We start from the raw sequence: 27,583 nt of genomic DNA, 5'->3' as shown, positions 1-27,583 counted from the left end.
TAGTAGAGCCACGATTCCCAGGCCTTCCATCTCTACACCAATAGAAGACAGCACTGGAGGAGACTAGACCACCTCCTTACGCCCAAGATGGGAGACAACATCAGCTGTTAACTCTGCTCCCTATTACTCTGTCGCAGATGCAGGTTGTTGAATGTGTCTTTGTCGAACTGAAAAGCGTGAAAAGGCAAAACAGCGAAGCGACTTTTCAGAAAATTCTTTCCCTGGGAAAGAATTCATTTGGCCGCTTTTGCTACTTTGCCTTTTCGGCACTGTAGTGTGTTCTCGGAGTTGGTATAATTAAGTAGGGGGGGTGTGGGGGGTTTAGCCCCCCATGTTATGTAATGTTTTACAGTTTTTTTTTTTTTTTTTTTTATTTTTTTTTTTTGGAACAGTGATTTTTTTTATTCCCCTTGGAAAAGAAATCACTGTTCTGACATTTCGACGTTGTAAGCTTTCACTTACATGGGGTCGATTATGTGTCGCCCGCTCCTCTGAGTGTTAGACCCGTTAACTCCCACCATATCCTGCCCAGCTGTTCAGTGCCTAAGTAAGTAATCAATCTCTGGTTATATTCAGATCTTCACCAGTTTGAGCCACAGACCCAGCCTGCACTCTTTCTTTTTTTCATAAGTTTTGAGTCCCCATATCAGAAATACTTCACGTTTTTGTTCCCTTTCCTGTCTCAAAATAGCCCATTGTCTAGCTTTAGGCTTCAAGATGATTAACTTGAATGACAACATGTTCATTTACTATGTACCCGTATTAATTGTTTTCCTCCTGTTCATTCTTTCTCATTTTGCGAGTGATCTAGCTTCTGGATGTCTCTCTTTCTTCTTGTATCTTGTCTCAAAACGTAATACCTATTTGCACTTCTGCTGTCTTATTCCTGTCTTCATGTTTTAATGTTGTACTTTCTGACTACTATAGTCTTAATCTTCCATTTCATTTCCCTAGGAAAAAAATCTGTTGTAGCGTTACTGCTTACTGTTTATAAATTCAGCAATCTCTTCAAGAAATGTTAAATATTGTACTATTCTCCACAATGTTATACTGTTTCCTGCCTCTCCATACTCTTCACAACCCCCCCCCCAACCTGGGCTTTACTTATTTCCAGTGTAGAGTTTTGATCTCAGTGCTGATTTTAGTGTCAGTCCAGAGGTACCAAAACAGCATAGTACAGAAAATGACCAACACAAAAAAAAAAAAAAAATACAGAACAAAGCAATAGGAGCTACATTATTTACATAATTTATATAATTTAGATTTAGAAGGCAATTAATCATGTTTATCAGATATTCTTGATTGTTTAATGAGCAAGAGAGATAAGCATTTTCCCTTCATTCATTTTTAACTGCAAAAATACTCTCAAATGGCCATCCGTATACCCAGGTTATCAACATTTTTGACATTATCAAAACTTTCTAAGAAATTACATATTAGTAAACTGCCCATAAAAGTTTCTATGTTTTACACAGATTGTGTGTTCCCTCTGTCCATGTAAAGTTGTTTAGAATTTTCCCCCATGGCCATCAGTCCTGTCCATGTTCAGATTCTGTCCTGATTGTCCTGATTAGTGTGCTCTGTTAAAACGCACTACTGCTGTCATCTCATCTCTTAGCTATAGATGTAACAGTTGAGGTGAAGATGTCCAGAATTCATAATTCCCCATGAGGACCTGCCATCTTCTGAAGATCTGAATCATAGCAAACAGTACTTCTGTTCCAGGTTCATATTCCCTTTTCTCCGACTACTGTCAGCAGAACTGACAGCTGCTTCAGCAAACATCTTTGATCCTAAACTGCCTTCCTGTACTTCTCACATTCAGTGCGAGACTGCACTTCTCTGTTCCATCAACATGGTGCTATCTACATCTCAAGAAGTGTCACTTCTAGCATCACGTTCATCACAACTTCGGCATGTGTTTCCAAAATTAGAAACCAAGCACTAACTGCTTACTTTTAAACATAATCTCTCTCCCAGTGTTTTTCTGCAGCCAAAGCACTCTCCTCAGGAACATTACACAATTCCCTTGTGACTTGCATTGAAAGTCCATCTGCAAGCAAGTTCTACACTGTTGCCATATGCCCATCCTCTCCTGTCAGAGCCATCAGGCACCCAAGGCACTAATACTTTGGTCAGCTGGGCAACAGTCAGGGCTTTATCTTTTTATGCCACTCATGACTTAATTGTCCAGATTTTGAAGGGATGACCCAGATTTATTTTTCCTTCTCAAACGTCTACTGTACTCCAGTCCTCCTAAGTTTGGAAATTATTTTGAGAAGCTGTAAGTTAACTGTACTGGCATTTAACAAATGTCCATAGTCTGGATGGTTTTCCCTAATTATTTTTTATGTTTGTGAAGTCTGGAAGTAGAAGTTGATGGATATGAACTAGTGCTGGTTAAGAACTAGGGGACTTTGCCAGTTTCTGTGCTAGATTTCCCACAGTCTACATAAATACAACTGCAAGAGGGTTCCCAAGTAAGTCATACGCACAATGGAAACACCCTAGTAAACTAAAGGTAAACAATAAAATTAATATATTGTATAGCAGCATATGTTCTTTTCAAGCGCTCAAACTCTCAAGAGTTTGATTGCTTGAATTATCATCTACAGAGTTCAGAAATGAACTTTTTGAACGTTGCTGCTCTTTAGGCATGCAAGATTGAGGTACACTGGGGATCAAGGAATTTGCCCTTTTCCCCACTGTAGTGCTACCTCATAGTTGGTATATGTAATTAAGAGGTTATGGGGGTGCAGATGGCTTACCACTCCACAACAAATATATATATTTTTTGGGGGGGTTCGAATCTTGGAATTCAAAGTTTTGCATATTACAATCTTTTTTGTTTCAGTTTTCATCTATGTTTTAGTGCTAGAATATTGTGTAGTTTGAACGTTTGACATAGACTCATCAGCATACAGTAATATCCCTGCTCAAAGAGCCCTTTCACTGCAAGTAAATTTGATAATGATCTCAAAGAAATGACCCGGAAGTCACTGGATGATTGGCATAAACAGGTCACCACCACCGTAGTCACCTTGAAACAACTATGTAAACATTTTAGTACAAATAAAACCTCGTCATTGTTCTTAAAATAAAGAAGTACCAGCCTTTTCCTGGCACAGCACAGTTTTCATGGGTACAACAGCAGGGTCATCCTGACGTCCACAAAAAATAACTGCCAGGTGGTCTGACCAATAAAATATGAAACGGCAGCTTTCAGGTACATTATTCATAGTAATGAGATGTTTAATTTCACTTTTCATTTGGCTTCATTTCTTTTATACTAATGTTTTTAACATTTAAAAAATTTAGTAAGCTCTGTTTTTTAATGTAGCAGACCAAGAGTAAGTTCCAAATGGACTAGAATAAACAAGAGTGGATGATGTCAACAACACTCTTAGCTACTAATTAAGATGCTGCAAAGTGCAAATTAATAAAAAACAAAAAAAAAACACACCACAGATTACATCCCATTATTCATAATGGCCTCACCACAAATTAACATCCCGTTATTCAGAACGGCCTCTATGCTGTAGTACTGCAGCCCTGAACTCGCTCAGAATTGCACCCCAAGGTTTCTATAAACAAGAGGTTTTTATGTGGAAATAAAGTATGAAGAACAGCCGCAAACAAGTGCAGTAACTACTCTAAGCAGCTACCACATGTTGCAGGGCACCCTTTGGTGTGCTTGTAACAGGAAAATAACTCACTGGGCAATTTGTCGAGCAGTTCTGCAACCTGTGCTCCTTCTCTAACATCAGGTTGTTAGAGGCAAAAGTAGAAGTGAGTCAGGTGGCTTAACCCAGCAGACTGTGCTGCTCCGTAACTACTAATAAGGTATCAGTTTAGAGCCTTTTTGCTAAATCAGAAGCTATGACAACATAGAAATATTTGAACTTGCTGATAGTTATTGCCAAGACCTGTTTCCAGCTTCTGAATAGAAAAAAAGGATTTACTTATTATAACTGTTTACATTACCCTCATAATTCACTTTAAATGTAGAAAACTACTGTTTGCTAATGCTAGATGATACTGCCCCAGAATCCTCTTCTTCCAAAAAGGCGTATACTGTATGGCTATTAGGGTGTACAGGTAAGGCAAAGGATTTAAGAAAACATATTTAATTGTATGTTAATGATGCTTTAGCATTTACTGAAAGGATTTATTTTATTTTTTCTTGCATTTTGACAAATTGTAATTTCCATATTAATATACATAAGAAGTTGATTACTTTTTTCATGACTACAGGCCATTTCAAGCCTAACCAAAAATTCATATTCAGACGTTCCCTCCAGCCTCAAAGAGGGTAGTACATTATAAATGGGAGGATCTGAAGTTGCACATCCAACCGTCTCAGCTTACCTTGAAGGTGGCAAGGGTGCTGCTCTGCCTGACGTGTAATGGAAGTCTGTTAAAGAGGTGGGGTATTTTGGGATCTGACTATTATACTTGCTGATGAAAGTTTGTCCTTTAACAAGATATTTGGGAAGGGAGGCTAAGCCTTTCATAGCTCGAAAGGTCAAGAGAGGGTAGGTCTTTCATAACTTGAAAGGTTTAACCCCACTTAACAAGGAGGACTCTCTAAGTGACTGAATCCAAGGAGAGGCTGACAGTCTTTCATGAAAACTAAAGATCTTGAGGCCTGTGATCTTGTTTACTAAACTGAGAAACTCAGAAATTGCTAATGTGTTTTGACAAATACATACCAAAATGGGCATTTTATTGAATAATGCATCTGATAAGAGATAAGTGAGTTGAGACAACTTTGGATCTAGAGGGGGTGCCCTTGTTATCTAGCTAAGCTAGCTTCTACAGACACATAATGTTCAAAAGATTAGGAACTGTTAACATATGTACGTAGATCCCTTGCAGCAGAGTCTGATTAGAGGGATGTATCACTTGTATGGAATGGTGATGAGAAATGTTGTTAAAATTACCTGTATTGCATATTTTCATCTAGAGTTTGAGACTGATGTCCACATAACAGTTGTTAACGTAGTTTAACCCATGTTGAAGGAACTGAGTCACTGGGGGAATGAATAACGCCCAATTCACAGTCGTCCACAGACTTCAGTAACTGTAGGTCAAGACTTGTGTTAGCTTGTAGATCTGGGAAGTAGATGCCAAAAAGGAGGGAGCCCAGCAGTGAGCCCTGTGGTATAACACTGGTAACTTTTTTGCAATTAGAAGTGGCAGCAGTGATTCCAACCATGTGGTGTCTGTCCGACTGCCCTGCTCTCCCCTGCACGACATATGGATTTATGTTCAGATTGAAGTTTGTCATTAATGCTGCATGGGAAAATGCTGTCAAAGGCCTTAACTGGATTCGGGTAGGTCACATAATTGCATAACCATTATCCACTGTTTCAATTACTTTTTAAATAGTCATTAAATGGATCTGTAGCTTTTTCCAATAGGCCAAGAAGAAGGTGAACTAGGTGGGCCAGAAAGTTTATTTCATTTTAAAAATGGATACTGATCAGTTTTGTACTTTTACATTTTATATCATTTTATGATGTTACTTGTATAACAGTACTTTGAAAACTTTCCTTAGATCCATGTAGTTACCTCTGTCGCATTTTTGGTACCAGTACCACTGGCCTGTTGCCTAGTCATGTCTATTTGTTCCCCCAAATGGTAAATGCTGGGCAGCTCATGCCTAGAACCATCAAACTACAGGATGCTGGAAGACACTGGAGTCGTATATGCGAGAACAGGATTGTACTTTTCTATACCTACCTCCTTCCATAACATGGATCTGGTCTTTCCCCTCTTACTGCAAGGCACACAGATATTTCCCTTTGGTCACTTCTGGGGGATGAAGCCACACCACTTCTTTCCTTTACTCAAAGGTCAAGAAATTAATCTGTTGCTCATTCCTTCATCTCTAGCAAATCTTCTTACCAGCAAGACTGCTGTTCAAACCCAGGTCATCAGGGATTTGCATAAATAACCTGTCCCATTCCATTGGAAAGGACATTTCTGACTATTTCATCTAAGTAGGGTTATAAACTGTTCTTTGCACCTATAATTGCAGGGCATCATGTTTTAGCAGATTATTGAGCTGAAGTAATAAAAGTGATCACAGGCAGAATAACTATGTGGAGCCGGGGGCTGGATTTTCATGTGGATATTGCTGGAATCATGGCTGTAGCAGCCTGGTCAGGAGTTGTTTTTTTTTTTTTATATGGGATCAGATTTGAAATATGGTTTTCTGTGAAACATTTAAATTCCTCATCCCAGTGATTACCACAATGGAAGGTGCTCTAGTGTGCCATGCTGTGAGGAAATGTATTGCCAATCTAATTTTATGTCCATGAGGTCAGCACTGAAGAATATGACACATTACAGGGGCAGTTATTAGGGCCATACCTCTCTACTGTCCCTGATTTTCAGGGACATCCCTGATTTTGTACTAAAATTTTAGCTCTGTCCCTCTTAATCCCTCCTAAAACTAGTGACTTTTGGAGGAAAGCTGGAGAATTACACTTAATGAATAATGACAATAATTAAGAGTTATAGACCTCTTTTACTTCAGAAAATGTGTATTAATTCATATGCTGTGATTCTGTCAGTTTCAGATTAATAGCACTAATATTTTAAAAGTGTCCCTGATTCTCCCTGATTTCTTCTTGACTTGTCCCTGATTCAGTTGAAATTTGTCCCCGATTGGTTGAGAGGCCTGATTAGGGCAATTGCTAAGATTATGACTACCACCGTCCCTTTAGCACAGGTGGCAAGTGGGGCTAGAATGATTGACACAGGTGTCATTTCCAACTTGGTCATTCTGAAAGCCTGTCCTTAGAACTTGTTGGGGAAAAAAAAAACACACACACACACATACACACACAAACAGATTTTTGTTATCTTAAAATACAAGGGACCATTTACCCCCTTAAGTACTTTTTCTTTCAATTGCATAAATTATATATGTGTGTGTGTGTGTGTGTGTGTGTGTGTGTGTGTGTGTGTGTGTGTGTGTGTGTGTGTGTGTATGTGTATATGTATATATATATATATATATATATATATATACATATATATATATATATATATATATATATATATATATATATAAAATACATACATGGGTTTAAGAGGTGGCAGCCCTCTTGTATGTTAAGATGCATTTTTTTTTAAAAGTGACAGTTGCAGAGTTTTTATTTTTTCCCCCTTTGAGCAATGTGCTTTCCAAGCTGATAGTCTGCATGGCCACTTTCTGCCAAGGTGCTTTTTAAGAATATTAATTTAAAAGTGAAAAGCTTGTCAAGTGACTGATGCTGTCAAGAATAGTTGAGTTTTCCCTATGCGTTAATGTATTCCTTCTCGTCTGTTTTTCTTCACTTTTTTATTTGCTGTAATCATCATCATCTTCTTTCAGCTGTTCCCGTAAGGGGTCGCCACAGCGGATCACTGGTTTCCATTTCTTCCTGTCCTTTGCATCTTGCTCTGTCACACCAACCACCTGCATGTCCTCTCTTACCACATCCATAAACCTTATCTTAGGCCTTCCTCTTTTCCTGTTACCTGGTAGCTTCATCCTTAGCATCTTTTTCCCAATATACTCCGCATCCCTCCTCAGCACATGTCCAAATCAGTGTAATCTTGCCTCTCTGGCTTTGTCTCCAAACCTTCCAACCTGGGCTGACCCTCTAATATACTTATTCCTAATCCTGTCCAACCTCGGCACACCCAGTGCAAATCTTAACATCTTTAACTCTGCCACATCCAGCTCAAACTCCTGCCTTTTTGTCAGTGCCACTGTCTCCAACCCATATAACATAGCTGGTCTCACTACCCTCTTGTAGACCTTCCCTTTCACTCTTACAGGTACTCATCTGTCACAAATCACTCCTGACACACTTTTGCACCCACTCCATCCTGCCTGTACTCTCTTCTTCACCTCTCTTCCACACTCACCGTTACCCTGAACTGTTGACCCCAAGTATTTAAACTCATCTACCTTCGCCACCTCTACTCCTTGCATCCTCACCATTCCTCTATCCTCCCTCTCATTCACACACATATATTCTGTCTTAGTCTTGCTGACCTTCATTCCTCTTCTCTCTAGAGCATATCTCCATCTCTCCAGGGCCTCCTCCACCTGTTCCCTACACTCACTACAGATCACGATGTCATCTGCAAACATCCTAGTCCACTGGGGCTCTTGTCTGATCTGGTCTGTCAACCTATCCATCACCATTGCAAATAAGAAAGGGCTCAGTGCTGATCCTTGATATAACCTCACCTCCACCTTAAATGCATCCGTCAATCCCACCGCAGACCTTACCGCTGTCACACTACCCTCGTACATATCCTGTACCACTCTTACATACTTCTCTGTCACTCCTGACTTCCTCATACAATACCACAACTCCTCTCTAGGCACCCTGTCATATGCTTTCTCTAAGTCTACAAAAACACAGTGCAACTCCTTCTGACATTCTCTGTACTTCTCCATCAACACTCTCAGAGCAAACATAGCATCTTTAGTGCTCTTTCCTGGCATGAAACCATACTGCTGATCACTAATTATCACGTCCCTTCTTAACCTAGCTTCCACTACTCTTTCCCATAACTTCATGCTGTGACTGATCAGTTTAATCCCTCTGCAGTTACTACAGCTCTGCACATCACCCTTATTCTTAAAAATCGGTACCAAAACACTTTGTCCATTCCTCAGGCATCCTGTCACTTTCTAAGATTTCATTAAACAATCTGGTTAAAAACTCCACTGCCATTTCACCTAAACACCTCCATGCTTCCACAGGTATGTCATCTGGGCCAGCAGCCTTTCCATTCTTCATTCTCTTCATAGCTATCCTTACTTCCTCCTTGCTAATCCATTGTACTTCATGATTCACTATCCCTACATCATCCAACCTTCTCTCCCTCTCATTCTCCTCATTCATCAACCCCTCAAAGTAATCTTTCCATCTCCTCAACACACACCCCTCGCTTGTGATTATGTTTCCTTCATTATCCTTTATCACCTTTACCTGCTGCACATCTTTCCTAGCTTGGTCCCTCTGTCTAGCCAATCGGTACAGGTCCTTTTCTCCCTCCTTAGTGTCAAACCTTTCATACAACTCTTCATATGCCTTATCCTTAGCCTTTGCCACCTCGCTCTTTGCCATGCACCTCATCTCCTTATACTCCTGTCTACTTTCTTCATCTCTCTGACAATCCCACTTCTTCTTTGCCAACCTCTTTGCCTGTATACTCTCCTGTACTTCCCCATCCAACCACCATGTCTCCTTCCTCTGTCCCGATGTGATACCAAGCACCTTTCTAGCCGTCTCCCTTACTAGCTCTGCTGTAGTTACCCAGCTATTTGGTAACTCTTCACTGCCACCCAGTGCCTGTCTTAACTCATCCCTGAACTCCACCTCACAATTACCCTTTTTCAATTTCCACCATTTGATCCTTGGTGCTGCCCTCGCATTCCTCCTCCTCTTCTTGATCACCAGCGTCATCCTACAAACCACCATTCTATGCTGCCTAACTACACTTTATCCGGTCACCATTTTACAGTCTCCAATCTCCTTCAGACTGGCCCTCCTACATAAGATATAATCCACCTGTGTATCTTCCTCCACTCTTGTATGTCACCCTATGCTCCTCCCTCTTGTTAAAATACATATTCACCATAGTCATGTCCATCCTTTTCGCAAAATCCATTACCATCTGACCTTCTGCATTCCTTTAACGCCATACCTACCCATCACTTCCTCATCCCCTCTGTTCCCTTCACCAACATGCCCATTGAAGTCTGCTCCAATTACCACTCTCACCCTTGGGTGCAGTCATCACCACTTCACCCAATTCACTCCAAAATTTTTCTTTGTCATCCATTGCGCACCCAACTTGTGGAGCATATGCACTAACAATATTCATCATTACACCATCAATTTCTAGTTTCATAAACATCACTCTATCCGACACTCTTTTCACCTCCAAAACACACTTAGCATACTGTTCCTTCAGAATAACTCCTACGCCATTTCTCCTCCCATCCACACCATGATAAAACAATTTGAACCCACCTCCAATACACCTAGCCTTACTCCCCTTCCATCTGGTCTCTTGCACACACAATATACCAACCTTCCTTCTGTCCATCATATCAGCTAGCTCTCTCCCTATAGCAGTCCTACTACTACCAACATTCAAAGTTCCGACCCTCACTGCCACAGTCCTAGCCTTTCTCCTCTCTTCCTGCCTTTGGCCATGCCTTTCACCTCTCCTCCTCCTTTGGCCAACAGTAGCCCAATATTCGCCATCACCCTGTTGGCTAACAGTACTGGTGGTGGTCATTGTTAACCCGGGACTCGACCCGATCGATATTTACTGGTGACTGCATGAAATGATTTGGTGAAGTTTTCCGCCGGATACCCTTCCTGACACACCCTTCCCCATTTATCCGAGCTTTGGACTTGTAATACAGAAGAGAAATTCTGAAAGGTGTCAGTTCTTTTAGTGGCAGTCAGTTTTATCCCTAGCTCAGTCTTTAGTCATAATCTTGGCAATCACCATACTCACAATGTCAAGTTACAAAACTTTTTTTAAATATGAGGTGAAGGTTTACTTGCAGGTTCCTTTAAGTGGGTGTTGATAAAGTTCTTGCTTATCTGGAGCATGGAAAGGGAAAGGGTGGTGCTTGTTACAACATATTCTGGCCACAGAGCGGCAGTTGTAATCTTAACATTTCCCACAATAAGTGTAGTCGCCATTGTTTATCACAAAATATAGTTTATAAAAAAAACTGTACTCTTGAGTATCTCTTTACAAAACACCAAAATGCCGGATTGATCTGTCTCAGACCACAAGAGAAAGGAGCCCTTTTGAGTTAGAGGCTGTCATTGCTTCTCAAAACGTGTGATTGTTTAAAAAAAAAAAAAAAAAGTGTAATTGTTCTTGAATCATTAATTTGTTTGCAAGTGGAAAGCAGCGTCTTTAATGTCAAAGTTTATCTATTGGTATATTTAATTTAAATAGTTAACTCTAGCAGTAGCCGTAAGCCATCTGACTTTTTGTAAGGTCAGACAGTGGTGCTCTTTCTTTGGATAGATGTATAAATAATAGAACTTCGTTCTCATTAATTAGAAGATAGAAGTGTCGTCTATGGAAAGTGAAGTTATGATACTTAGAGCATTCTTTAGCCTAGGAATTATAATAGCCTAAACAGCTGCTTAGGAAATCTGAACTTCCACAGCAATATAAGTAGGACCTGTTGTTGTGATGGATATCTGTCACAAAGAATACCTGTTTTATGGAATAGACTCCCCTGGAGGTAAAGCATAGCAGTTCTCTGACCCTATTTACCAGCAGTCTGGAAGATGGCTGCACAATTGTAACTACATTCCCAGTCTGGTTCTTCAAGCCTTTAAGGAAAGGGGAAGTAACCAGTTCCAAAGTAATTCATCCTCTCAGGGGTCTCGTATTAATTCAAGTCTTGGTAAATTCAATGTGGGATCATGTGGCTAGACTAAAAAATGGCCCACCAGATCAGCAGTCTAATATTAACTTATGAAAGTAAACTAAACCACTATTAAAGTACGTAGCAGTGCCTTTCCTTTGTGTTATGCTCAGTGTAATACAGAGATATTCTGTTTGTGTCACAGTACATTTGCTTTGTTCATACTTGCTGGCTTATTGAAATAGCCCCTTGCTTTTGCTTTGGGTACTGTTCCAGTATGCATAGTGGTGCACTTACTAGGGGGCATCCATTTAAGTGAATCAAAGTGCTTCAACTAGTGAAAAGAAACTTGAATAAAAGTATTTCACATTTTGTCTTCTGGATTCATTTATTGACAGCAAAAAAGTGGAGCGGGCGTTGACTCCATTGCTAGTCGTATCCCTACTACTGAGACACCACCCACCCTGATTCGAACAAATAAGTTCACCTCTGGATTCCAGAATATTGTTGATGCTTATGGAGTTGCCAGTTACCGTGAAGTTAACCCAGGTACTGTAATTTTTCATCTTGTATAACTGTATCAGGCAGTGAGATTTACAGGAGAGTATTTGTACGATTTTTGTTTTGAGAATACAGTCGAGTTCCATGTTGATTGCGTATTGTTTTTCATCTCTGTGTTAAAGATTAGTATTATTTAAAATGGTGAAGGGTAGAGTCAAAGAGGTTAAATGCTGTATGTTCCTTCTAAATTTGGTTTAGTGTTTGCCCCCTCCTGTTAATCAACAGTTGTCACACTAACGTCTGTTTCTGCTCTATAAAAAGACTGAAGTCCCAAAGCAAGAATCTGATTTAGTGAAAGATGGTTTTAATAAATACAAAGATCATTTAATAGAACCACAACTTGTAAATGGATGGTGCCAAAAAAAAAAGAAACTAGTAAACGTAAAACAAAGCACCTTTGACTCACAAGTGGCAAAGTGACAAACACAGCTTTAATAGTCAAAGTCCAACAAACACAAGCACGAGATGTCCATAACAGCCAGATTCCCGTTTTCGTCATCAACTTCATCAGATAACAAGGTGTCTCATTCATCCCCTTTTATACATCCATTAATTAAAATGTAGCCAATGAAATTGAAATTCAATTAAAGCATAAACATTTAAACAATGTTCTAACTCATAAACTGACAACAAAATACAACAATATAAAGAGAAATGTGTTCAAAACATTTAAAAACATTAATACAATTAATAGCATAAAAAATGTGTATAAAAATGTTAATAAAAACATTAAAAGTTTCCCTATACTAATAGTTAAAACTAGAATCTAACGAATTCAGTAAAAATATCCCAAAATAAGCTAATCGTTCCCTCTAGTGGCAAATTCTAAAAACAAATAAATATTATATAATGAAATTGACTTTGTATTTAAATTATCAAAGAATATGCGTTGTCGCCTCACAGACGTTGCACGTTCGATTCTCAGTTAGAGCGTCTTCTGTGTGTCGACATGCGTGAATGGGCGTTCCTTCGTTGAAGGTTGTGCATTAGGTCCAGCAAGCCAGCACATAAAAATCTACTGCCAATAATTAGCGGACTGGAGTTCCGCTGTGGCGACCCCTAACCGGGAAAAGCCGAAAGATGGTTAGTTATGTACTTTGCATCTAAAATGATCCATTAAATCTAAAATATAAAAGGTAAAGTATGGGAATAAACTGTAAAATTAAGATCTCAAAGTTTAGCAGATCTTTTAAGTACTGGCAACAAGGAAATCACATCATTAAGACCTGAAGTCTTAGTAGCTTCCAAAACCAGTTGCCAGTATAATTCTCTATATTCTACTAAAGTTTCCCACATGCCACCCCTTGGGTCAACCACTACTACTTCTAAAATAGTAAACTGGAATTCAGCTGTACTACATAACACACTGTTTGTATAATGCATTGGTTTCACTTTTAGTCCCAATGTCATACAGATGTTCATATATCCTTTGCTTTAATTTCCTTTCACTTTTGCCTACATAAAAAGATCCACATTCTTTACAAACAGCTGAGTAAATAATACCCTTTGTGTTACAATTAGCATATGTATTCAAAACTAATTTCCATTTTCTAGCTTTTAAGTAGAAAAATTCCCCTGTCGCCAGGTAAGAACAAAAATTACAGCTACCACATTTGTATAAGCGCTTTTTCTTTTTTGAGCCATTTTCAAAAAGATGTTTGCCTGAACCTTTTTCTAATAAATTCTTAATGGCATTTCCTTTACCGTAAATATATTTGAGATCATTGTTAAAAATATATTTGAAATCTGATAATTTGGCAAAATGTTTCCACTCTGTGTCTATAATTCTCCTAACTAGACTTGACTGGCCATCGTAGGTAGTTATAATCCCTGAACTGTAATTCTCATTTGTATTTTCCTTGGATACATTGTCATTGTAACCTTGTGGTCTCCCTAAAATAGGAGCAAATTTACTTATTCTTCCTTCTGTTACTACTTTCCGTATCTGGTCAAACAGGTCACTTGGGTTACCTCTGTTCAGAAATAGTCCTTTCAATACCTCACACTCACTATTAAAAATCTCATTGTCAGAAGTCACTCTACTTAAACGCACTAATTGCCCTTTCACTACACCTTTCTTCTGAGGAAATGGGTGTGAGCTTGAATAGTGTAAGTAGGAATTAGAAAATGTATCTTTTCTATAAATCCTGGAAGTGAAACCATCATTGTTCTTTCTTATGTTCACATCCAAGTAATTTAACTCCTGACAATCAAATTTATGTGTGAAGCGTAAAAAAATGGTTGCTTCATTAATGTATTTTGCAAAGGACTCAAAAGTGTCTCTTTGTCCTTCCCATAAAAAACATAAGTCATCCAGAAATCTACCATAAAAGCTCCAAAAACTTTTATATGGAGAATTTAGAATTTAACTATTTTCCCAGTAGGCCATAATAATATTAGCATAGGTGGGAGCACAGTGTGCTCCCATAGCCACACCTCGAGACTGTTTGAAGTATTCACCTTCAAAAAAAATAAAATTATTTTTAAGTACTACTTCCATAAAGACCAAAACAGTTCCAAATTCGTTGTGGGTTAACCCTTTGTGTAAAACAAGCATTTCCTCAAACCATTCAAGACCAATATCACGCGGAATACTGGTGAATAGATCCACTACATCTAAGGTTCCAAAAGCTACCCCCTCATTAAATAAAGAATGGTTTAAATTTCTCAAAAGGTCCCACAAATCTTTTAATATATTGTTATTGTTAAGGACTATTTCCTTTATTTTCAAGTCTACATATTTAGCAAGAGGTGCAGTGACTGAACCCTCAGCCGAAACTATAGCTCTTAAAGGTGGATCATTCATGTCCTTGTGCACCTTTGGGATACCGAAGATGCAGGGCACTTTGGGTTTCTCAACATTTAAATATTTGTATGTATCTATATCTATTAACCCTTCTAATAGTAAATCATTTAATAAAACTCCTATCTTATTATATGCTATGTTAATTTCATTTCTTGATATTCTCGTATATTTATCAGAATTGTTTAAAATTTCCATCATTTTTCCTTCATACATAATGTAGTCCATTAACACGAGTCCCCCACCCTTGTCAGGTTTCATACACCTTAAACCCCTATTATTACTAATTTCAGTAAGCATTTTCTGTTCTGGTAAAGTTAAATTAGATTGTACATAATATTGTCTCAGTGACGTCCTTAATTTACTTTCCACAATTATTTCAAAATTTCTTAATTGTGGGTGCAAAGGTGGGTTAAACGTGCTACTACGTTTCAAACAGTTTTCTTTAAAACTAATTTTCTTACCGTTAAAAACAACTCCAAGTTCTTTTTCCTAATAAATAATTTAAAATCCACCAGTAACTTAAAAATGTTTGTTCTTTGTGTTGGAATAAAACCAAACCCTTTGAAAAACAAGTCAAAAGTAGTAGTAGTTATAGGGATACTAGAATAATTGAAAATGTTAAAACCTTTATAAGTCCATTTTAAAACCGTCAGTTAAAATAGTATCTATCGTTTCCAAGCTGGTTGATTCCCCACTGGGATTCGCCCCTGCCTGCCCTTGTAGTTTTTTGAATTATAGTCAACAGGTTGTTTAGACAAGCTACTAAGACTTCAGGTCTTAATGATATGATTTCCTTGTTGCCAGTACTTAAATTAAGATCTGCTAAACTTTGAGATCTTAATTTTAAAGTTTATTCACATATTTTACCTTTTATATTTTATATTTAATGGATCATTTTAGATGCAAAGTACATAACTAACTGTCTTTTGGCTTTTCCCGGTTAGGGGTTGCCACAGCGGAACTCCGGTCCGCTAATGATTGGCAGTAGATTTTTACGTGCTGGCTTGCTGGGCCTAAAGCACAACATTCAACGAAGGAATGCCCATTCACGCATGTCGACACACAGAAGACGCTCTGAGAATCGAACGTGCGTCTAACTGTGAGGTGACAATGCATATTCTTTGATAATTTAAATACAAAGTCAATTTCATTATATAACATTTATTTCTTTTTAGAATTTGCCACTAGAGGGAACCATTAGCTTATTTTGGGATATTTTTACTGAATTCGTTAGATTCTAGTTTTAACTATTAGTATAGGGAAACTTTTAATATTTTTATTAACGTATTTATACACATTTTTTATGATATTAATTGTACTAATGTTTAAATGTTTTGAACACATTTCTCTTTATATTGTTGTATTTTGTTGTCAGTTTGAGTTAGAACATTGTTTAAATGTTTATGTTTTAATTGAATTTCAATTTCATTTGCTACATTTTAATTAATGGATGTATAAAAGGGGATGAATGAGACACCTTGTTATCTGATGAAGTTGATGATGAAAACTGGAATCTGGCTCTTGTGGTCGTCTCGTGCTTGTGTTTGTTGGGCTTTGACTATTAAAGCTGTGTTTGCCACTTGTGAGTCAAAGGTGCTTTGTTTTATGTTTAAACGATCATTTAATAGTTTGATCATAATTACCTTTCTGTTTTAATTGCTATTCTTCCCCTATTTGTATACATTTTTATACTGTAGAGTACTTGTAAAGATGTAATATGTCATTTCATAAGCTATACATTGGTAGACTGGACTATAAAAAAGAAAAAAATGCTGGTGCTAATTTGGCTGCAAGACATCCATCCTCCCATGAGTCATCAAGGGAACTGTATTAAAATATTACTGCCTCATACAAATTCTCTGTTGTAAAAATGTATGTTTGTATTTGCATTGAATAATCAAGACAAAATTGTTTGAAAACTAACTGCTTAGTCTTGAAAAAATGTTAACACTTTAAAACCACCCTCCTACATTAAAATAAGCATGTTTGCAATGACCATCTTCCTTTTCTGACTCTGTTGTTGCACAACAGTGTGAGGAAAAACTCCTGAACAAAACATTCAGCAGTGTTACACAAACTGAGATCCTACAGTGCCCAAGTCTCAATGATTCATTCTGTGAGCAATGGTGAAACTGATCAGTTATGCAGCATTTATAATCCAAGTAAAGGGCCATTGATCACTTGCAAAAAAACTTGTGTGTGTTAGAGTGTGTGTGTGTTACAATAATTCCACAAGAGTAACACCAAGAGCATGGACTCTTCTGTCCTGTACAGTTGCTAACTTTAGTGCTGGTTTCTTGTTCTGCTTTATTCTGCCATACAGTTCCCTCTTGAGCTTTCCACCCAAGAATGAGATATATAAAGAGTCATTGTTGATCCCCTCAGTGCCACTCCTCACACCACAATGCCTAAAATTAGCACCCCCAACATTTTTCTACCCGATACCCTGTCTCCCGCAGCCGTGGACCCAGCTTCAATTTATGTTTGTGGTTGATTGCAAGTTATCCAGTGTTTGCTCTGTTTCTTCTGTACTAGACATTGGGCTGCTATCATCATGCCACTCAGAATCAGCCTAGTGTGCACTGGATTCCTAACACAGGTTGCCCATTTTCTGCTATATTACGTATCATTTGTCTTGTCTACTAATACCAGCCTCTTGCCTTTGCTAATAATCTTCTTGTACAATCTGTGGCACTTGGGATATCGTACTAGTCAGCTAGGCTGGACCAGATACCTTCTGTTTTTTTCTACAGCTGAGAGTGTACTACAGGTGCCCCCCCCCCCTTAGAGTACTATTACAGCTTCCTTGTTGGGGTGAATTCCAGTACTAGTCCATATTTCAGTACCTCCTGTCAAAACATTAACTGATAGCTCCTCATTGATTTACTGATCAAACCTTGATGTTAAAAAGCCCACATTTATTATCAGTGGTTTTGAGGATCCCACAAGGGGAAAAACCTCAAAATCCTAGTCTTCCTCAGTTGCAAGATATCACCTATTATATTGTATTCATGGACGTACTTTTAAATTCCAGAAGATGGCAAATTTGGAAAAATTCTTAGTCATGTTATAGCAAAGGACCTGATACCTGGACATCATAGTTTCCTGTTACAGTGCTTACGCACCTGACTAAACTTGTGATACCCAGAAAGTTATTTCCTGAGGCAGGTTTCATGTGTAAGGTGGCTAAAATAATATCTTTATAAAATATTCTTTTAAGTTTGCTGCTTACTGTTGATAACCTTGTTTAATAAAACTTGTTTTTTGTGGAGTAGAAATGTCATGAAGTGCCAATAATATCATAAATGCAATATTTTATTAAAGTAGAAGAAATCCATACAGTGTTGTCAGTCTCGCCATCCAGATTGGGACACCCACCAAATATTGGGTCAGTCAAATTGACAATAAGAAGAAATGTGGTACAATTTACCCCCAAGAAGCTACTACAGAGGATTAACCACAGATGAATGCAAAACCGTGATAAATAGCCACAACTGCTTCAACATAAAATTTCCATAATCTTTTAAAAAAAAAAAGAATGAGGCCAGATTAGAAGGGCTTTAGTAAGCATTGTAAGGTACCTTATAATGAATATAATAATTTCAGAAGTGGAATAGAAATTTAGTCTTATTCCAAATAAACTTTCACTAATTTTATATTGAATTTTGTCCACATGATGGTCCCAAACAGAAGGGTGAAAAAAGTTACCGTATTCATTTTTATGTAAAATTTGTATATATGAGAAATCAAATGAGGCCTTTCCATGACTTGGTTCATCTTACTGTAATGATGAAACTGAACAGAAGTACCTGACCCTGAAGATTTTGAAACTGAGTGATCTGTGTTCAAGATTGGAACCTATCAAAAATGTAAACCCTTTGTAAACATAGGTGATGTACAGTAAAATAGAAGAAAAAAATATTACTCCGCTTTATATTACTTAAAGGAACCATTTCCCTAGAATTTTTTGAATTGTTTTAAAAATGTTATAATTATGCATTACGGATTTTCAATTAAAGTAACTGTATCATGCAGGTTAGCTCTTTTAGATACAATGGTCTTGTTGAATTGATTTCCTTAGAACCACAGGTAGCTTAAGTTGGCATTTGGCATTTTGAGACAAAAAAGGTAAGGAAAAGTGATCAATTTTCATAGAATGTAAATATTTAAACGATACTTGGACTCAAAAAAGGAGCTTCTTTAGAACTTTTGTGAGGAAATGTTTTAATTCAAAATAAATTTAAGGCTTTGACTATAATACAACATATGTACGTGTGTGTGTTTATATATATATATATATATATATATATATATATATATATATATATATATAAATCAACACACAAAAGTAAAACTTACTGGAAAAGTAAGTTTTTTTTGTATGAAACCATGATGATGGCTTTAATATAACATAGAAACTGCAAAATCTCACTGTGTAAAGAAATTGAGATGATTTAGTGAAATGTAGATAAAAACAGATCTTTGAAAGATGTTCTACTTCACAAATTCTGAAAAAGAAATCTAAATAGAACTCTTAAAGTCTTTTTTTTATTATTTTTTTTACAATGACCTAAATATTTATAGTAAAATAAATAAATGAGCCAAGTTTATTGAATAGCAAAAAAGGCCACTGTGTTAGTAGGTACTAACTGTGTAAGGGCTGGAACTGTGGTAGTATAGGCGGAAGAGTCAGCTGACATGAAAAGCGGGTGTGTCACGGTATGTATAAGTAGCGCCTGTTTACACTCTGCTAAGCAGGGGTGCGTGTCTGATGCTGCTCAGCTCTGCTTAGCCCCACAGCACTTGTTTTAGCTGGTAAAGAAATGCTAAGTATGCCCGTGTTCAGGGGAGGGTGTAAACTGCTGAGCAATGTTTACATTAGAGCCATGGATTTAGCAGTGGAGGAAATTGAAAAAAAAAAAAAAGAAAAGAAAATAGCCTGGAAAAGCCAATCCACTATAAATGACTGAGCCCTCTTCCCCTCACACTGGCCCAGTCAAACCACTCATTAATATAGCTGGCAGGTGGAATGTATGATAGCCAATCACACAGCCTGCATCTGCAGCACACCACTGTAAAGTATGCTTGCACCCTTCCATCTGATTTTTCCCACATACTCTGCACCACTGGAGTACACACTTGGAAATTTTAAATGACAAAATGATAGGGGCTCCTGCTGCTTTGCTACGTCTGTACGTGCTACAGGCTGAGGTCATTGATGATGATGATGATGATGATGCTGACAGTAGGCTCAGACTGGGGAGGAGAAGAGTGTTCAGACCCAGGGTAACTTTTCAGAGGCTACATGAGCTGGAGATAGAGCGCTACAGGGCAGACAGGGACATATTACAGGAACTCACCGAACTCTGTCAGCCTCACCTCAGACCCAGAGCCAAAGAGGGGAACCCATCCCAGTGGAAACAAAGGTATGTGTAGCCTTAAGAATATTAGCTGCAGGTACTTTCCAAAGACCTCTTGGGGGTTTCCCAGGCATCCAATTCCAGGGTACTCCACCAGTTCCTGGATGTCATGCTAACACATGCCAGTGAGCACATTTATTTCTCCAGCACCCCTGCGGAGAGGACCAGTAATATGCATCTCTTCCATCATGTAGCACACTACCCAGAAGTACTGGGTGCCATAGACTGCACTTGTGTGCATCAAAGCACCACCTGATGAGGCAGGTAGAGTCTACGTCAACTGCAAGGGGCATCGCTCCAACTGCCAGGTTGTATGCAATGCCCAGGGCATTATCATCAATGTGTTTCCTGGCAGTTATCACGACTCCCACAACTGGCATTCATCACAGCTGTACCAGGTATTTGCCAGGGGGGGACATCCTGTATGGCCATCTAGTGGGGGATGCTGGCTATGCACTGGAACTATGGATGAGGACGCCCATCAGAAATGCGCACACACCCACTGAAGAACGCCATAATGAGGCGCACACACACAAACTAGGAACATCATAGAGCATGTGTTTGGGCTGCTGAAGTCATGGTTCCGCTGCCTTGACATATCTGGTGGAGTCATGAAGTACTCTCCAGCCACATGTGCACACATGTTCATAGGATGTGCCATGCTACACAATATGATCCTGCTGAAACAGCTGTGGCAGGAACAGCAGAGGGAAGGGACACATCCCCCCACCATTGCCAAGATCCCCACAGGCACAGGGGGACTCTGAGGAGGAACCCCCTGAGCCTGTCCCTGTAAGCAGACATAAGCATGCCCGGTACGCCCTGGCCTTGGCAAAGAGTCAATGCATAGCACATACACTGACAATCTAGGGACCCAGGGACTGACGCCTCACTCTAGCTCACATACACACGGTAAAAAGGATGCCACCCACATCACACTACCTGTACCTTACCATGTATAAGCTGTGTACTGTGTGCATCCAACAGAGTCAACCCTGAAGCACTGTCCTCTCAACTGCTGCAGGCACAAGGCAAATCACTCTTCTTAAATGAATGGGGTAGTAGATTGTGGTAGCATATCTGTGGTATTGCTGCATGCATACAAGGGATTAGAGTAGGCTACCGGGATAGCAGCAGACAACTGACAGCTATGTGGGGCAACAGGAAATGTCTTCAAAATTACTGGCTGCACCAGAATATGCAGTAATCCCCAAGGCAGCAAAACTCACTGCAGTATATATGAGGGAGTAACAAAACAGCGGGGTCATAGGACAGATGCATGGATGTTAATGTTGGAGTCCCATACATACCTCTCAGCTTCTTACAGCAAGACATCTGTACAAAGCCATAAAGAAATGTGTGGCAAAGACCCCAAAATAGGGACAGTTATGAAATGTTACTCTTACAAACCTAGAAAGGTGATATTATAACAGGTCTTGCAGTAGCCTTAATTCACTGAAGGGTATGAAGTCTGAAACTCAAATGTCTGTAATTACTTTCTAACTTCAGTCTTTAGTGATTTGCCAGTATTTTCCCAGACAACCACAATATTATGAAAAATGGACAAAATGGACAAAATTTGAGGCAAACATCTGGACAGTCTGCGAAAATGTGTACAGTTGAGAGGTATGCTCCTCTACCCCCAACACACCCATGCTCCCATAGATGTGCAGTAACATTTATGTTTGTAAGGCAATAGCAGCAGACCACACATTCCCAGGGCTGTCGCAATCAACTTGCTAACTTGTTCCATTTCCACAACTGTCCCAATCAACTTGCTAACTTGTTCCATTTCCACAATATGCAGGGGTCCATGTGATATTTATGTTTGTGGTTAATAGTGTCAGGAAGTAGAGAGCACTTACTGGTGGCTGTTGTGACTTACTGGTCTAAGTACAGTCCTGTGGTTGACAGGGTCCATGGTGCCAGACTGGCTGTGCCAACTATTCTGCATGTCAGCTGCACCTACAGTAGGAGTTGTACAGACTGTCCAGAAGTCAATATTTGTTACTGCAAGAAAGCTGGACAATGGAGGGGCAGGGGGCCACACATATGGACATTACACAGCTCTGAGTAACCTAGATGATGCCTAGTATAACAGCAGGTTGTGACAAGTCAGTCTAGTGCCAGGATATAAAGGCTGCCACATTACTGTGTCAGTACTGCCAACAAGTTAGTGGGCACCATCCATACCCCTGGAATGATAAGGTGTTGCAGAATGTCCACACGTATGCCTCGTATATCTGTTCTGCTTGTCATAACATTGCATTTGCCTGGCAAACTATTTGCAAACCAATAAAGGTTGATGTGAAAACATCAATGACAAGCAGTTGAGATGCAGACATCATACTCATAAGAAAATGCAAGTTAATACAAAACTGTTATACCAACTGCCTACGTTTGGAAGAACAATATTAAGACCCTGTCCCCATGTCTGGGCCTGTGCCTGACTATTGTATACAGGACTTTTGAGATGTCTGTAAGAGTTTGAGAACTATGGCCAACATGTAGCCTTGTAACAGTGCAACACAAACTGTCTGAGGACCACAGCAGATGTATGGGGCACAATGATGGACAACCTGCTAAACAGGGTACAGTCACTGGTGTGAAGTCCATAACCCTGTGTGTGATGTTACAACTTTTATTCCAGTCACACCATAACTACAAATACATAACAGCAGCAACTATGGACAAAGCCTGTGATAGGACAAAGAGAGACATATAAGGGGAAGGAGGAACCACTGGCCAGAAAAACATTGAATGTGCACACTAGAACAATTTGTGCAGTACCAAAGGTTCCCTGCAGTGTATGGAGTCAGTACACAAATGTCTGTCAGTGGTTCCTCACATTAATCTATACTGATCTGTCACTGACATACCAGGAAATCACAGTGCTATGTAGAATATACCACGCATATTACGGAAAACTCTGCTCAGTTCAATGCACTGTGTACCCACCCCAGAATATGACTTTGTTAATAAGGATAGCACACAGCCAGGAGATCCCTCAGCCAGTATATCACTGAGGTGCTGGACTGTTTACACAGGTTCATCAGCCAATCGGCTGTAGCACACAAAATCCTGGACCGGAGTACAGGTAGGTCTAGACTGGAGTCCCATTGTTAGTATTGAAAGCCGTACTGGGCATGCTGCTACACTTGGAGAGTTACAGACCATGTCTAAACACACATCTGACTATAGAACTGTGTTGTCTATATGCTGTTGCATACAGACAGCTATGTACACCTTAACTGTCTCTCTTTGCCCCCATCAGACAAGGTTACTCTCATCTAGCTGTATATGGCACATATAATATATATTTTTATCTGTTGAGTGTGATACACACACACACACACACACACACACACATATATATATATATATATATATATATATATATATATATATATATATATTATAGACAGGCAGAGACGGGGGGGGGGGACACCCTGAAAGGCATAGAGTGATCTACTGCTGCTGCCATTTGCGCACCAATTGTAACCAGTGACACTTGCAAGTACTAAGGTGAGCTCCATTGTGTAATAGTAGTGAAGTAGGGATTGTAATCTCACATCACCTGACGTGTGTATCTATTACATTTACAGCAGAATACACATGCCCAACAGACCTATGTCTGTATAATGGTCACCCATTTTATGGCCCTGATACTAGTGTCTTCCACAACAGTGGCCTACCTGCCGGCAGCTAGTGATGTCAACCACCCCAACAGCAGTGGCAGATGCTCTTCACATGAATAAGCCTCATGGCGCACGGGATAAGTACGTATCACTGTAGAGTAAACAGATAGTGGTTCTAATCCCAACAATGGCAATTCAGTGTGTGTGTGTGTGTGTGTGTGTGTGTGTGTGTGTGTGTGTGTGTGTGTGTTATATCCCCTGTGGCTGTCGTGTGTGTTGGTTTTTCCATTTTGAGGCCTGTTGACCCCCCTCCCCATGGCATTACTATAAAGGGCCTGCTGATGTCATCCACCTTAGATGCACCACTTGAAACTCTCCAGGCCATACCACTCATCTGTACAGATTTATGTAGAATCTCCAGATGTTTGCCACATATATGTGGTCTGTGTCATAACAATGGGGTTTGCTGTCATATCATTGGCAAATCAGTGAGAGTTGAAGTCAGAAATAATGATTTGATCTTCAGACGTCGTACCTTTCTGAAAATTCATGCTGATGCAAAACCTATCCGTTATCTAGTTTTGTAAGAGCAATATGTGAGAAGTGTCCCTATTTTAGGGAACTTATCCCACCATTCCTGAAGGCTTTGTCCAGATTAATTGCTGTAAGAGGTTGTGAGGTATGTCCCTGGCATATAATCTTCGTGGCGCATGTGATGTGTATGTAGCACTATAGTGCATACAACTAGATAGGTAGGGATTCTAATCTGAATACTGCCAACATTGTGAGTGTATGCGTTTCTGTATGCATATCCTGTATGTGTGTGTGTGTGTGTGTGTGAGTGTGTGTGTGTGCATGCTCGCACACATGATTGTTATACCATTTTGTGTGCCTGTTTTACCCTGTTAACTCCCCCACTGCCAGCCTAGTCAGAGCCCCTACAGATGTCATCCACCATAGAAGCACAGTTACACATTTTCTAACACAATAGCACTGTGGTGCATCCAATACTCATGCCGTTCTGTAGTGTACATAACTAGATAGGTGTTCTAATTCCAAGTGGCAACTCTGTGCATGTGTGTTTCAATGCATGTTCCCCATGCAGCAGTGTGTGTGTGTGTGTGTGTGTGTGTGTGTGTGTGTGTGTGTGTGTGTGTGTGTGTGTGTGTGTGTTTGAGATGGCTCTACCATTTTAAGGGCCTGTTAACACCCCAGTGGTAATCCGTACAGCACCTGCAAATGTCACCAACCAGAATAGTAGTGGCAAACGCTGCAAAACTATATAAGCTCTGTGGCGCTTGTGAAACTAGGTAGATAGGGGTTCTATTCTCAACAACAGCAGTTTATATATCTATATATATATATATATATATATATATATATATATATATATATATATATAATGTGTGTGTGTGTGTGTGTGTGTGTGTGTGTGTATCCCCTTGCAGCAGTGTGATTGTGTGAGGGCCACCAGCATACCTCTCAACCCCTCACAGAAAGACATCTGGATAAAGCCGTACAGAAAAGTGGGACAAAGGCCAAACATTAAGCTCAATCATCACATATTGCTGCGACAAACATACAAAATAGATATAACAGGTTGTGCATTCACATGCATTTTCTGAAGGCTATGACTTGTGACATGACAATATCCGTCATTCTCTAACATTAGTTTTTCATGATTTTCCACCAATTTGCCAGAAAACCACAATGTTATGACAAACGGAACAAAAATATGTGGCAAACATCAGGACATTCTACAGAAATATGTAGAGGTGAGAGGTATGGCCACTATCTGTACCACCCTGCAGGTTGCAGTCTATGTTTGGCCAGATGTGATCTGTGACCAAAAACTCAAACAATACAGAGGTCCACAGAGTATAGGACAACAAACATTTCCTAAAGTTGTCTACTAGTTGCATAAAGCAGTTATTGCACATCAGAAGCACCTTAATGTTATTAGAAATAGCATAAGCTAAGGTAATAACACACAAAGAAGCGGTCATGTTAGCAAACCGAAGAAAGTCCTGTCCATTGCACTTGCCATGGGTATGGTATGTCCTGCCAGCTTTCACGGTACTACAACGTGTCCCACAGTCCACATTTGATAATGTGGAAAACCCAGTCTGTGTTGCTTATGTATGTGCAGTATATAGACGTGGAGGCCCTGTGTGAGTAGCTGCTGCCCCCAATGACCCACATGTATCTAGGCATAAAGGCTAATTGCCACCACAAACATATGTAGGTAGTGCCTAAGGCTGTGTCAACTGTAAGTAGTGTGCTGTCTGTCAGTGACCCACAAACTGCTGTTAACACACTGCAGTGGGTCATAAAGTGGGTATGGAATGATGCCAAGATCCTGGCCTCCGACTGAATGCAGACAACAGCATTAGCATACCATACAGCAAGGACATGGCCCCCACTATTTCCCACATCACTGGCAACCCCATAAACACAGAGACTGCTATGACAGACCTGGGTACTCAGGATGATAACACTGTCGCATTCTGGCAACACGTAGTGTCAGTGGTCAGAAAAGGCTTGTACGTGGTTCACCACATATGTAAAGGGGCTGCATCTGGACAAATGGTGGATATTCTCTCTGTATAGTCCTCCATCAGTAGAACAGTACATTATCAGCATGGCCAGTCTATGTACCTATTCAGACATCTGCAGCAACTGTAAAGGCAATGTTAACACCCACAAAGGTTATCCATGGCCTTCAACACCTGTTTCACACAGACTGCCTCAAAGTAGTAGTGCCTCACTGGGTATCATTCAGGTTGTCCACAAGTGGGCTGTGACATGCCTAGGCAATGTTCTCAACCCTTCAACAGCTGCCCCCGTATATGACAATACAACTCTGTGCATATTACTGGCATGACAGGCCTGAATCACATGTGATGCAGCAAAAAATAACTGATGGAGCGACAGGCTTGTCACCCAGAAGTTGGCCCTGTCTCATGAATGCACTCCCCAAACAGGTCAAACACAGTACCATGCAGACAGTCATCAACTGCTTCAAAGTTGAGTGGATGGGAAAAAACAAGACATTTGTCCCAGGGGTCCAACCTGTGTCCAGCAATGCCATGGGCAACAGGTGCTAATCGATGATTCTGTTGGGGGTGAAGTAAGGGACCCCGGTCCAGTACTCTAGTAACCTCCTCTAACTATGAACCTGTAATCCTACAGAATACCCAGGTGACATGTATCTAGACTAGCTTGCTGTGTCAAGGGGTATGCATGCAAGGTTATGCTGTTTGCCCTCATTGTCCCTTACACACTGTTCCACGCATACTCCCCTAGGTAAACATACACATATACAGCCGTACCTTGGTGATGAAAAAGTCTGTGTTGCCACTCTGCCATCCTGAGCTGCTGAAATGGCTAGAACAGAAACAGAATAAGGTCTGTGAGATGACAGTCAGTCATCAGTACTAACAGCAATAAAGCATCATGGCACAAAGGTACGCACACTTTGATGTGTATGCATGACAATTGCCAGTAGACAGCACCTTACAGGGCATAACACTACTACACTACAAACTGCTATTACCTGTACTATATTCACCCTATGCAGCAGACACATATTAGCATATCCCTGCATCAGTGGTATGGATAACAGGGATGTGGCACAGGTATCATCACATGCACAGGGTGGGGTGTGGGGTTGCCAAAGTCCGGGGCTGTGCCATACTGTTGATGTGTGTGTGTGTCTGGAGGGGTGCTGGTC

The 27,583-nt window shown here is 39.8% G+C and overlaps 1 protein-coding gene across 1 annotated transcript in view; it reads left to right on the top strand.

The window, feature by feature from the left end:
* Positions 1-27,583, top strand: part of LOC122811966 (V-type proton ATPase 116 kDa subunit a3-like) — a gene marked incomplete in the record, with an annotated part of 518,494 nt that overhangs the window by 263,289 nt on the left and 227,622 nt on the right. Inside the window, 1 exon segment of the mRNA XM_044084165.1 lies at positions 11,824-11,974. Coding sequence (XP_043940100.1) covers positions 11,824-11,974 — 151 coding nt within the window.

Source organism: Protopterus annectens, chromosome 9.part0 (assembly GCF_019279795.1).
Source record: "Protopterus annectens isolate FY-2018-M chromosome 9.part0, PAN1.0, whole genome shotgun sequence".
NCBI classification, from domain to species: Eukaryota; Metazoa; Chordata; order Ceratodontiformes; family Protopteridae; genus Protopterus; species Protopterus annectens.
This window is presented reverse-complemented; position numbering and strand designations above follow the sequence as displayed.